We start from the raw sequence: 12500 nt of genomic DNA, 5'->3' as shown, positions 1-12500 counted from the left end.
AATATGGATAGTTTAATAGCTTAAAGGAAATCGGTACTTGGTATATGGCACCGGATTATGCTGAAAATGGAGACATCAGGATCGATACTGATAGTAAATTAGTGTGTGTGTGTGTGTGTGTGTGTGTGTGTGTGTGTGTGTGTGTGTGTGTGTGTGTGTGACGTGTGTGTGTGTGTGTGTGTGTGTGTGTGTGTGTGTGTGTGTGTGTGTGTGTGTGTGACGTGTGTGTGTGTGTGTGTGTGTGTGTGTGTGTGTGTGTGTGTGTGTGTGTGTGTGTGTTTGTGTTGCCCGTTGGGTATAGATGAAGGCTATGCCGGGTCGATGTTCTCCCTGTACATCAAGTCGCACATACTCGTAGGAATGCATCAGTGTTCTGCAGAAGGCGGGCATACATGTAGAGGTGAGATGGTGAGTGTGTCCATGTGTCCGTGTGCGTGTATTTGCGCGTGCGTGCATGTGCGTGTGGTGTGTGCGTGCGTGTGTATGTGTCTCACCATTGACTCGGTGATCAGCAGTAGCAGTATGGCCTCCTCCACAACGTCTTGGGGACAGAAGCAGCTGCACAGGAAGCAGGAAGTAAGAGCAGGAGCAGCGCACAGACACTCGACGTGCACACGCACACACACACACACACACACACACACTTCGACAAACACACGTGTGCATGTACACAGACATGCACGCAGACTTATACACAAACAAAGGTGTGCGCACGCACACACACACACACACAAACAGGCATTTCTAGATGAGATAGGGTGTCTTGTTTCACCTGTGGTTCGGTAACAAAACCTACAGCATCCATTTCCTGGTGTATCATCGCACAGCCCTCTCTCAGGTGACACACAAACCCTCTCACACCCGCACACAAACACACACACACGTACACACTGACGCATCTACACACGCACACACACAAACACACACGCACAAACACATACCCACACTCAACCACACTCATTTACATGACACCCTCTCTTGCCCTTATCTGAGGCAGCCTAAGTGGCGAGTACCCAGGGCATGTAGCAGTGTTCAGCTCCTGTCATCTCTACATAGTGGTGGTGGGGGGGGGGGTTCTTCCTCCTCACGTCCTCGTGGACACGTATCCTCCGCAATAATGTGGGTAGGATTAATCATGTGGCGCAGGAAATATGTGAAATTCTTAAAGGGTGTGTGTGACTGTGTGTGTGTGTTTGTGTGTGTGTGTGTACGGTGGGGGAGATAGAGGTGGATGTACGTGCTTCTCTGTTCTCTCCAGTCTTTGAGCGGTTCTGTGCATTACGGTCTCATGGTACCGACCGGTAATGAGGAAAGGGGTTCGCGTCAATATCATAACAACGATAGGAGAAGTGCCCGGGGTCAAGGGGTCATGGAGGGGGAAGGGGTTTCCGTACCCTTCGATGGGGTAGCGCTGCGGGGGTCGGGCCCGGGGGTACATTGCGTCCTTGGAGGCGGCGGCCCCCTCCCTATTGAGCCAGGTGGGGGGCGGGGGGCCCAGGGGGGGCCAGTAGCTGTCCCCGCTCACCGAGCTCAGCAGCACCTGGGCCAGCTTCCTGGCTGCGGACTGGGAGACGCACACGCGACACACACGCAACACAGACACGCACAACACAGAGACACAATGTACGCACAACAGACACATCAGATCTGGCATAGACATGGTATGCAGGCGGCGGCCTCTGTTTGTGTGTGTGTGTGTGTGTGTGTGTGCGTGTGTGTAGGTGTGTGAGCGTGTGTGTGTGTCCTCACCTTCCTGAATTGCTGAGAGCTGCGTGTCTCCACCACCCTCAGAACCCGACGCAGCTGGTGAGTACCCTGGGCGAGATGACTGACACACACCACAACACAATGTGACACGATGCGACACAACATAACACAACAAATCATAACACGATATAACACTCTACAACACAACAAATCATAACACGATATAACACGGTTCAACACAACAAATCATAACATGATATAACACGCTACAACATAACAAATCATAACACAATATAACACGGTACAACACAACAAATCCTAACACATTAGAACACAACACAACTTGATACATTGTACCAAGACCTAACACAACAAAAGGTATCGTAACACAATAAACCATGGCACAACATAAAACAACGTAATGCAGTATTACTAAGGACATGACCCAATACAAGACAACAAAACACATCATAATGCAACATAATATGGCTCAACATTACATAATACAAGGTGTGTGGTACATGGGAAAACAATAGTAAACAATATGTCAATGAGATGCCTGGTGGAATATGAAACCGTGGGTGAGAGAAGGGAAAGGACCGTGTCACTCCATTGTGTCCTTGCATCAGTTCAGTATGTTTCCAGAAATTCCAGCTACAGTGAATGGAACCGAATTCACTTTGAAAATCTCTCCTTGAAGCTATAGTTAGTTTACGATTAAAATCATGGCATCAAAACTAGATTTGGATACAAGATCTAATGAAAACAAATGGGAACCCCGGGTAGTGATTCATCCTTGAATAGTGTTTTAGACCTGGTTTTAAAGAGCAACAGCAGCCTCTAGGGGTTACAAATTGTATGTGTAAAAAACTGATATTTTGTATATCAAATGAAAAGGCACCTTACTGTATACAACTTACATAATTAAGCTTTTTTTAAAGAACATTGTCATAATTATTACATTTAATTTAATATATATTAAAATAAAAAACCTAACTTTATTATTATTACCATAAATTACACCATAAATAATACCAAAACACCTCATGTCAATCAATAATAAACTAAACAGATGACAAAAGTAATCATGTTGTGTAATATTTTACACAACATCATTAGCTAATAGAGCTGTCCTATAGCAGCAAACAAGACGATGTTTACCACGCTGTGTCTATTACTGTGTTGGTATAGTATTAGACTCACCCTCGCTGCAGCAGACACAGGTATCCACTCTGTAGCGCCGCCTGCAGGAAGAAGCCCAGCTCCACATCCACAGGGGGGTGGTATGGGAGGCCCTTTGCTGACTTTGAGTGGGTGCTCATCACCATCTGTCATGTATACACCCAATGAGAGTCACTGCTCTCGTTGGCTGAAAGCGTGTTTTTGTCACATGCGGACATGAATCGTTCAAACAACTTATACGCTGTAGAAATATGTATCTGTGTATTGTCTTTCTGTATGAGCCTACTTATATTCACTCACTCCCTCCCTCACTGACACACGCACCCATAAACACCAACACCCACACCTACATACACACCCACACACATACTATCAGGTAGTAATTATCATGTTGTTGTCATGTTCAGCAGTAAATCCTACTTGTAGTTAGCAACAGACTTTTGTTTCCCCTTCACACTTTTTCCTGGTTGGAGAGGGGGAGGAAGGGCAACGCCCACAGTCATGACCACACACCTTATCCAGCTCCTGCATATAGGAGAGGGCTGTGTCGCAGGCCCTGAGGTAGCAGGTGAGGCTCTCCTCCTCTCTCTCGGACAGACGCACGCGGGACACGGACGACAGCGTCTGGTGGTCCAGGGATAGACCTGGGGCGGCCAGGGAGAGGGGAGTCTGTCTCTGTCTGTCTGTCTGTCTGTCTGCCGGGTGTTTAGTAGGCAGGACTTGATGTGTCGGATTTGCACTGGTTTAGTTTTAGTCCCTGCTCAGAACATTAGTGCAGTTTATTTGCTGTGAAGACTTATAAGAAAGAAAGAAAGAAAGAAAGAAAGAAAGAAAGAAAGAAAGAAAGAAAGACAGAAAGAAAGAAAGAAAGAAAGAAAGAAAGGCAGACATACAATCAAACTAACTCACTTTTTAAACCACGTGTAGTTTTGTGGAACTATTGCAGGGTGATGTCACTTCCAGTCCTTATTGACACAGAATAAGTAGAGGGAGCGGAGGACCAGCGTGGGCTCAGGGACCCTGTGAGATAAGGACAGGGGCCCCTGGGCAGGCCCAGACAGGGGCCCCGGGGCAGGTCCAGACAGCTGCCCCTGGGCAGGTCCAGACTTCAGAACTAACCACATAAGCAGACAGCTGCTGACATCCACCGACATCACCTCCCAGAAACTCTGACCCCCGACGATTTTCCCACAGCAGAATCTTCCACAAACAACACATATTTACACACACATACACACACACACACACGTACACACACACACACACACACACACACACACACAAAATGCATCCCCGGACATTATGCGACCACAGGCAGGATGTGCTCTCTGGCGTGGTCGCTATAAACTTCATCCAGCGAGGCTCAATACAGCTCAATTATAAACAGCATGGTTCCTCATATTCCCTAGCTAAGCTGTTATGCTCAGACATACAGCAGGCCATTAGTTTGCATCGAGAACCACCAGACGAAGGGAGAATGATGGCAACGATGAAGATTATGATAATGTTGATGATGATAACGAGGATGATGATGACACGATGATTTCCATTTCCCTAATTAACCAGTGTCTTCTGGGAATTATAGACAAGATGAAAGCAAATGGGTACTATCAATTCTGCAGAATCTGTAAATGCACTAAACAAATAGACACAGGCTGCGTGTGCGTAACTCCCCCTTGTATCTCAAAGGAAGAACGATAATATTTATAACGTGAAACCCCTGCCCCTGTTTTCTTTTACTCCCGCCGAACTCAGGGGAGCTCCAAGGTCTCCAAAATAGGCCAGAACAAATCCATTTTGAAAAAGGTCACCTCGTCTGATACCTTGATTAAATTCCCTTGGTTACTTTCCTTCAACAAGTTGACAACATCAATGCATCACACGCTCACATTCTGTTCCACAGATGAAGAGGACATGGCTACTGATATGAATGCACCATAAAAGGCTACCATAGTTACAAAACCAAAACAGACCACAAAACCCTGCTTCATGCTACCAGTGAACAAAATGAAACACACAAGAGGTCCAACCAATCCTCCACAGACCCATTCACTGTTCAACAGTCACCATAAAGATCACACATCTGATCCGTTGCTTACAACTAAAGTACAGACTTAAACAACAACTAAACCCAGGTTCTGGATACATAGTAACACAACAAATGGCCAATCAGGCAGACGTTTTCCAGGAATCAGCCGGACATTTTCCAGGCTCATCCCATTTCTCCTGATTTGGTTTCATCAAGCTGCCGGCCAGCTTCCTCTCGTGGGCCACATAAAAGCCTGTTGTCATTTTCAGGCCTGTAATTTCAGGCCTGCTCCCTTTGGGAGCAGGCTCATTAAGGAAATGTCCAGTGGAAGCAACCTCTCTCCTGCAATATCTGTCAGGAGAGACAGAAGCTGCCAGCACCTCTGTGTTGCCTCAGGCTATATCCCACAGAACAGGCTGTCAGGTACCACTAGGAAGGCTCGCTGGTTTAAAAATACACACGCCTAGTGCCAACATCGTTTTTTATCCAGGTTTTATAAGGTGTGTGTGTGTGTGTGTGTGTGTGTGTGTGTGTGTGTGTGTGTGTGTGTGTGTGTGTGTGTGTGTGTGTGTGTGTCTGTGTGTGTGTGTGTGTGTGTGTGTGTGTGTGTGTGTGTGTGTGTGTGTGTGTGTGTGTGTGTGTGTGTGTGTGTGTGTGTTCCTTTGTGTTTGCATCCGTGTGTTTGCGTATAAAATATTACGATTATAGGCTACACATGCTTAAACATCAACTAACTGAGAGCTGGGAGCTTCCCATCTATGGGTAGATGGGAAGTGACTGGAATTGAGCAACATCAAATGAGTCTACTGTCCTTTTTTCTTTCAACTGTGTTATGCCATTGGACTAGACTGAGCATTGTCTTACAAGAAGGTTGTCTCATATCTGGCTGTAGGTGAGTTTGGTAACTAAGATTCCTAGTGTTTAGAATTACGATTGCTTGTTCTAACTTTCCATCTGTTACTACTGTGTGATTTAGGCCTATTTAGTCTGCCTATTTAGCAGAGTGATCAGTTAAGACGCTACTCTGTCTAGTTTCTGTCACTTAAGGTGAAACAAAAGGCTTGATAGCTGGGCGGAGCTAAGTCTGCCTGAGCTACCTTGCCCATTTAAGGGCTAGCTATTGTTAGCGTCAGGAAACTGCAAAGGAAGACCCGGGAAAAAACAAAGACTAAGGGAGTCTCTGTGGGAGTCAAATCCCTCTCTCCCTCTACGTTTGCCTCTACTGTTCTGTCTTCACTACCTCCTATCGAACGATTCTCTCAACTATCTACAGAGGAATCTTCAGACACTCTGCTATCCTCCCTCTCCTCCTCCTTGGATCCCCTCAGTCCCTTCCACTCCAGACCTGCACGATCCTCACCCCCCCCCCTCCTTGGCTGTCTGAACCTCTGCGGATTTGTAGAACAAAGTTGCAAGCAGCTGAGAGGAAATGGAAGAGATCAGACTGTCCTAATGATCTATCTCACTATCTTTTCCTTCTCTCTGATTTCACCTCCACTGTGTCAACAACCAAATCTGCCTTCCACCGGACCAAAATCAACTCAAACCCCAGGAAACTGTTTTCCCTGTTCTCGTCCTTTCTCAACCCTCCCACACCCCCACCTCCTTCCTGCCTCACTGCTGATGACTTTGTTACCTACTTTACCCAGAAAGTAAAGGACATTAGCTCCTCTTTTATCCCTGCCTCCATCCTCCTTCCTCCCATCCCCTCCTCTGTCTTTACCCAATTTATCCCTCTCACCTCTGACGAGGTCAACAGAATAATAACATCTAACCATGCCACCACCTGCGCCCTTGACCCTATCCCCTCCTCTCTCCTCCAGGATGTCTCAAGCGACATCCTGCCATTTCTCACCTCACTTATCAACTCCTCCGTGCTGCCAGAGCCTCGTCCCTCTCTTCGGTTCTCATTCTCCTCGACCAGTCCGCAGCATTTGACACGGTGAACCACCAGATCCTCCTTGCCACTCTTGCTGAACTTGGCATCGCTAAATCTGCTCTTTCCTGGTTCACATCCTACCTGACGAACCGCACCTATCAAGTAACATGGAATGGCTCCTTGTCCAAACCTTGCACGCTTGAAACTGGTGTCCCTCAAGGCTCTGTACTGGGGCCTCTTCTGTTCTCCCTCTATACCAGATCTCTGGGCTCTGTAATTACATCACACAGCTTTTCCTATCACTGCTATGCTGACGACAATCAGCTTTTTTTCTCTTTCCCCTCATCTGATAATGCCCTGATTGCAACACGCATATCAGAATGTCTGGCAGACGTCACCACCTGGACAACTGCCCATCACCTGTGGCTTAACCTCAACAAAACCGAGCTCCTCCTAATCCCAGGGAAAGATAGCCCACACATGGACTTACTGGTCACCGTTGAGAACATCTCCTTCTCCTACTGCCAGAAACCTCGGTGTGGTATTGGACAATCAGTTATGCTGCACCGCAAACATCACTGCGGTGGCCCGATCCTGCAGATTTGCACTTTACCGCATCCGCAGAATCTGGCCCTTCCTCACAAGGGAAGCAGCTCAGCTTCTAGTCCAATCACTGGTCATCTCCCGCCTCGACTACTGCAACTCACTCCTGGCTGGATTTCCTGCCTCTGCAATTAAACCCTTGCAGTGCATCCAGAATGCGGCAGCACGCCTCGTGTTCAACCTACCGAAGTTCTCCCATGTCACTACCCTCTTCCGGGACCTCCACTGGCTCCCTGTAGTAGCTCGCATCAAATGTAAAACGATGGTACTGGCATACAAGGCAGTCGATGGAACTGCCCCTGCCTACCTCCAAGCATTGGTAAAGCCACACACCCCAGCTCGATACCTCCGCTCAACTACCTCAGCTGGACGTCTGGTATCGCCACTGCTAAGAGCTAGCAAAGATCGATCAGCAAAGTCACAACTTTTCTCGGTTTTGGGACCTCAGTGGTGGAACGAGCTCCCTGCCGTTCTCAGGAACGCAGAGTCGCTCACTATCTTCCGAAAAAGGCTCAAGACTCACCTGTTCAGAGTCCACCTCGACTCTGCATAGCCACCCTCCCCCTTCTGGCCACCATTGTACATTGTATTGTGTTGTATTGTATTATAGTACTTAACTGTGTAGCAATGTTGTGTAGCAACATTGTCTTGTACTGTGTTGTATTGTATTATAGTACTTAATAATAATAATAATAATAATACATTTAATTTAGAGGCGCCTTTCAAGACACCCAAGGTCACCTTACAGAGCATACAGCAAAACAGAATAACACTCAAAAGAAAGGGGGGGACCTCACTAACCACCACCAATATGTAGCACCCACTTGGGTGATGCACGGCAACCAATCGGCGCCAGAACGCTCACTACACACTACACACTACACACACACTTAACTGTGTAGCAACTGCAGTAGATGCTATCATTGCTATAACACGGGGAATAGGTTAGCCTAGCGATTGTTGTACTTGCACTTAGTTCTATGAACATCCTTACTGTACCGACAGCGACATATTGTTGCACTTCTTATGACAAATGTACTTATTGTAAGTCGCTTTGGATAAAAGCGTCTGCTAAATGCCCTAAATGGAAATGGAAATTAGCGTGTGCAAATTCTCAAACGCAAGCTCATTAACGGTAAACACACCAAAAACATCACAACACAACTGCAAACACCCCAACACATATACAAAAGCCCTGCATGATAATTTCCGGTGGAATATTGTTATATGCAGTGTAGAATGTGGATAGTCTACGCCTCATTAATAATAGGTCATCTTTGAAATGCTACCTTCACCCTCACAATCTCAGCATCCTACAAGAAATTGATGCATGCCACACAAACTGCAGAAAAACAAGTTTCAGAATGCAGGTTGAATCAGCCTGCATTGTAATCTGTTATTAAACTTCTCTGATGGGAAAGAACCTTTCTCTTCCACATATGATGGGAATAATAGTCTGCGGTCAATAATAGTTTGCTGGCAATAATAGTCAGTCCATTTTAATTATCTACATCATTCAACACTTGCATACGTTGTGTTGAGGCTTTTGCATTTATTTTGTGACTTTTGCATTTGAGATGTAGCATTTGTGTTGGAGATTTTGCATATTTGTCGTGGCTTTTTTTCATTTCTGTTTTCCGTTAATGTGCTTCTGTTTTTCAAATTTGTGAAGCTTTTTTTCTATGCACTTCCTTCAACACGTGTCGGCCACCGTAACATACAATGTGGCCACGTAACATACAATGTGGCCACCGACACCAGGTTGGTGACATTCATGTTTCTGCTAATCTGGATAGCATGGGGTACCTTTGATAGCGAAAGCCTCGGCCAGCAGTCGCAGGTGGTAGACGGGCTGCTCAGACTGGGAGAGTTCCTCGATGCTGACCCGGGCACACATGCCCTGGGCGTCCCGGTACCGGCCGTGGACGTAGTGAACCTTGGCCATCAGCAGCAACGCCTCGTTCAAGTACCTGGGCTGGAGGGCCAAAAAGGAGGGAAGACAGTTTACGAATCAACAGGATTCAGGGAATAATGTTTATTTTGGTTAAAGCTCTTTTTCATTTTAATCTATAATTATTATTTTTTCATTTTCCGTGTCCATACTTGATGATTAATTTGTTCATTCATTTCTAGCTACAATGTTAAGGTTTTTGTATGATAAGAAACACAAGAATTTATTCGGAATGTGATTAAACAAAACTTTGATGCATTTATTTCTAAATATTTTATTCCATTGATGCTTATAATCAGGAAGAGAAGAGGACCTTTTCCAAGGTGGAAGAAACATTCCACTCTGAGAGACAGTGGATGAGTGGTTAAGTAATAGCGATTCTATTTATGAAGAAAAGCCACCATGGGTAAAAAAAAGAGTCCATGTGAATACAGACGACTGTGTGTGCCTGTGACTGACGGATAGTCTTCCACGGCTCAGGATGGTGTTCAGGTGTCCCTTCGCCCTGGACAACTTTTCCTGGTTCTGGTCCACCACTGGCGTGGAGCTCCGCAATAGGTCCATATTATCCTGCAGGCCCTCCTCCAGCAGGGCTTCGGCCAATAGCAGCGTTCCATAGTCATCTAGGAGGTGGGATTTAGAAACAGGGATGGAAGAATTCAACATCTGTAGCAATATATCACTTCCCAATTCATAGATGAGGTTCAATTTAGTTGCTAGTGGAAAAAGGGTAGACTTTATTTCACTTTTAATAAAGTTTGCCAATCTCATATATCTGCATAGGTCCAAAAACTTATTTTCATGTTCTCATGCCATGTTTTTTGGGGTTTTTATGAAAGGAATATCAATTTAGTTAAAGTGAACATTGGCTTACAGCAGTGGCGAAGCTAGACCTTTTTTGGGTGGACTCAAGCCCACCCAAAAATGCCTTAGCCCACCCTATCGTTTCGTCAGGATGGACAGGATGGATGCTGTACACCAGGGGTCAGCAACCTTTTCAACATGCAGTGCCAGTTTGACATTTTCTCGTTAATGGGTGTGCCTTAAGCAACAATATATTAAAAATTAAGCTGAATTATGACACAGCGACCAAAAACATTTGGAAGACCTGGAATTGTACTATTTCCATATAGTCCACAATCATGCATCAACATTTAAAATATTTTTTGGATTGTTATATTTGCAACAAGGGTTTACAAATTATAATTACATAAGTCGCATCTTAAAACACCATTTTCAGAAACTCATTCAAAAACGTATTTGCACTGTGAGAAATGTAAAAAACGAGAACATATGAGAATGCAGGAACCATCCACATAAATATCTTTAAGAAATCTACAGCTTTGTAAAACCATGTGAAGGCGATGCATACAGGCCACTTGCAACAATATTTTAAATATTTTCTTCTCTATTACTCACAACATAGGTTCAAAAACTATTAATTGACCCCTGTTTCAGAACACTACTTTCTGTAACTTATTTAAACATATTTGCACTGGGAGGAAATCGGCAGTAATGATGTCACATTGTGCTGTGACATTTTTTAATAATAATAATAAAAATTATATATATATATATATATATATATATTATTTTTTTTCTTTTAAGTGTGCCAATGATTATGCTGCCCCATGCCAGTGGTGGCACGCGTGCCTAGGGTTGCCGACCCCTGCTGTACACTAATGAACAGGCTCATATGGGCTAGTGAAATCGAGCACAACCTTACTGCAGGAATCTCTAACCTCTGAATGGTGGGTGGGCGTCTCCTGTTTGACAAAACCAAAAATACAGCACGAGCGCACCTAACATAGTTTCTGCTGTTTTGTCTGTCAAAGAGGCTAGCTAGTCTTTATCAGAAAATCCACGATTTACAGCTGTGTTATAACATGACCTGGTAATAATAATAATAATCATTTTAAAACCTTGACATAATCTGTCAGATGTCTATTAAATGACAGTTGACCACAAGGCGATTCTATCTATGCCTCTTCTTGAATTGCTTCATGTTTTAGTCGGCAGAGCCTTGTATTGCTGCGTAGCATGATAAGCATGCTCTATACATTGATTATTCATCTTGATTGAAGTCTGCGCTGCAAGCCAGGGGCGATTCTAGGTTCTGACTTTTGGGGGGGCTCAACCCCAGGAAGCCACAGTGGTATATTATGAAGTATATAAAAATTCCTGTCAAAGATTTTCCACAACCCTTATTTTCTTAGTTACTATGCTGTTGTATGTCTAAGCCAATAGCTGGCAGTATTCACGTTTCTATCTAAAAGGTGAAGCAAATCTTTAGAAAGTTCTCAAAAATAAATTCTAATTAGGTGCGTTTCAATCAAGTGGTTGGAGCGGAAAACTACACACATTCCAGGGCTTGTCGTATCCTTTTGATAAAAGCCTCTCTTAGGTCCTGATGTATAGTGGAATTGTGTTGTTTTCCATCTAAAATAGCTGTAATGTTTATTTCTTCGATGACAGCAAGGAAAAATGTACCTCTTCGGCAGTCCACACGTATCTATTATTCACATTGGCCATCTGTTCCATGGACGTATTTAAAGGATACATTGTACATATTTATAATTCGAAATTCGTCGCAGCCTTTATTCCACAGATACTCCAGGGTCTATAGCATATAACCGCGTTGTCTGATTACAGTTTAAAGCTCTCGTTTTTTAAGGCTGAACAGACAATTTGACTGGAATTATTTCGGTGTCCATATATCAGGGATTAATGGACACGGTATAATTGAAGGATATGCAAACATAGACATCCTAATATATATGATATAGATGTCTATGTATACAAACGCTTAAATATATATATTGACGCTACAAGTTGATGTCGGCAGGGTTGCTATGGCCGGTTGTTATGCGGAAATCGGAAGGACGTTGTCAGTCCTGTGCGTTCAATGTTCGCCACGCCACAGCTGTTTCGAAAAGTGTGTTCCCATCTCCCATTTTGCGCATTTACTCTCTTTCGAATCTCAAAAACCACCTCAGGCGAGTGGATAAACTTTTTTGTGAATTCAAGGATTTTTATGCGAATTTTGGTGTTTCCATCACCGTTTACTGATTCGATACTGCAAAATTCGCAAAAAATCAGGGGGATGGAAACGCAGCTAGTGTCAGCTTAATAATGCAGTTCTGAACCAC

The 12500-nt window shown here is 44.5% G+C and overlaps 1 protein-coding gene across 1 annotated transcript in view; it reads right to left on the bottom strand.

Annotated features, from left to right (window-relative positions):
- The window catches only part of ttc7a (tetratricopeptide repeat domain 7A), a 36972-nt gene that overhangs the window by 19148 nt on the left and 5324 nt on the right, over positions 1-12500 (bottom strand). The window contains exons 3-9 of the mRNA XM_060073875.1: positions 9811-9974; positions 9207-9375; positions 3403-3533; positions 2911-3035; positions 1750-1828; positions 1395-1564; positions 495-558 (exon numbers count right to left, since the gene is read on the bottom strand). Of these exons, the coding sequence (XP_059929858.1) occupies positions 495-558; positions 1395-1564; positions 1750-1828; positions 2911-3035; positions 3403-3533; positions 9207-9375; positions 9811-9974 (902 nt within the window). The remainder of the gene's footprint in view (positions 1-494; positions 559-1394; positions 1565-1749; positions 1829-2910; positions 3036-3402; positions 3534-9206; positions 9376-9810; positions 9975-12500) is intronic.

The sequence above is a fragment of the Gadus macrocephalus genome, chromosome 15 (genome assembly GCF_031168955.1).
Source record: "Gadus macrocephalus chromosome 15, ASM3116895v1".
Classification (NCBI taxonomy): domain Eukaryota; kingdom Metazoa; phylum Chordata; class Actinopteri; order Gadiformes; family Gadidae; genus Gadus; species Gadus macrocephalus.
This window is presented reverse-complemented; position numbering and strand designations above follow the sequence as displayed.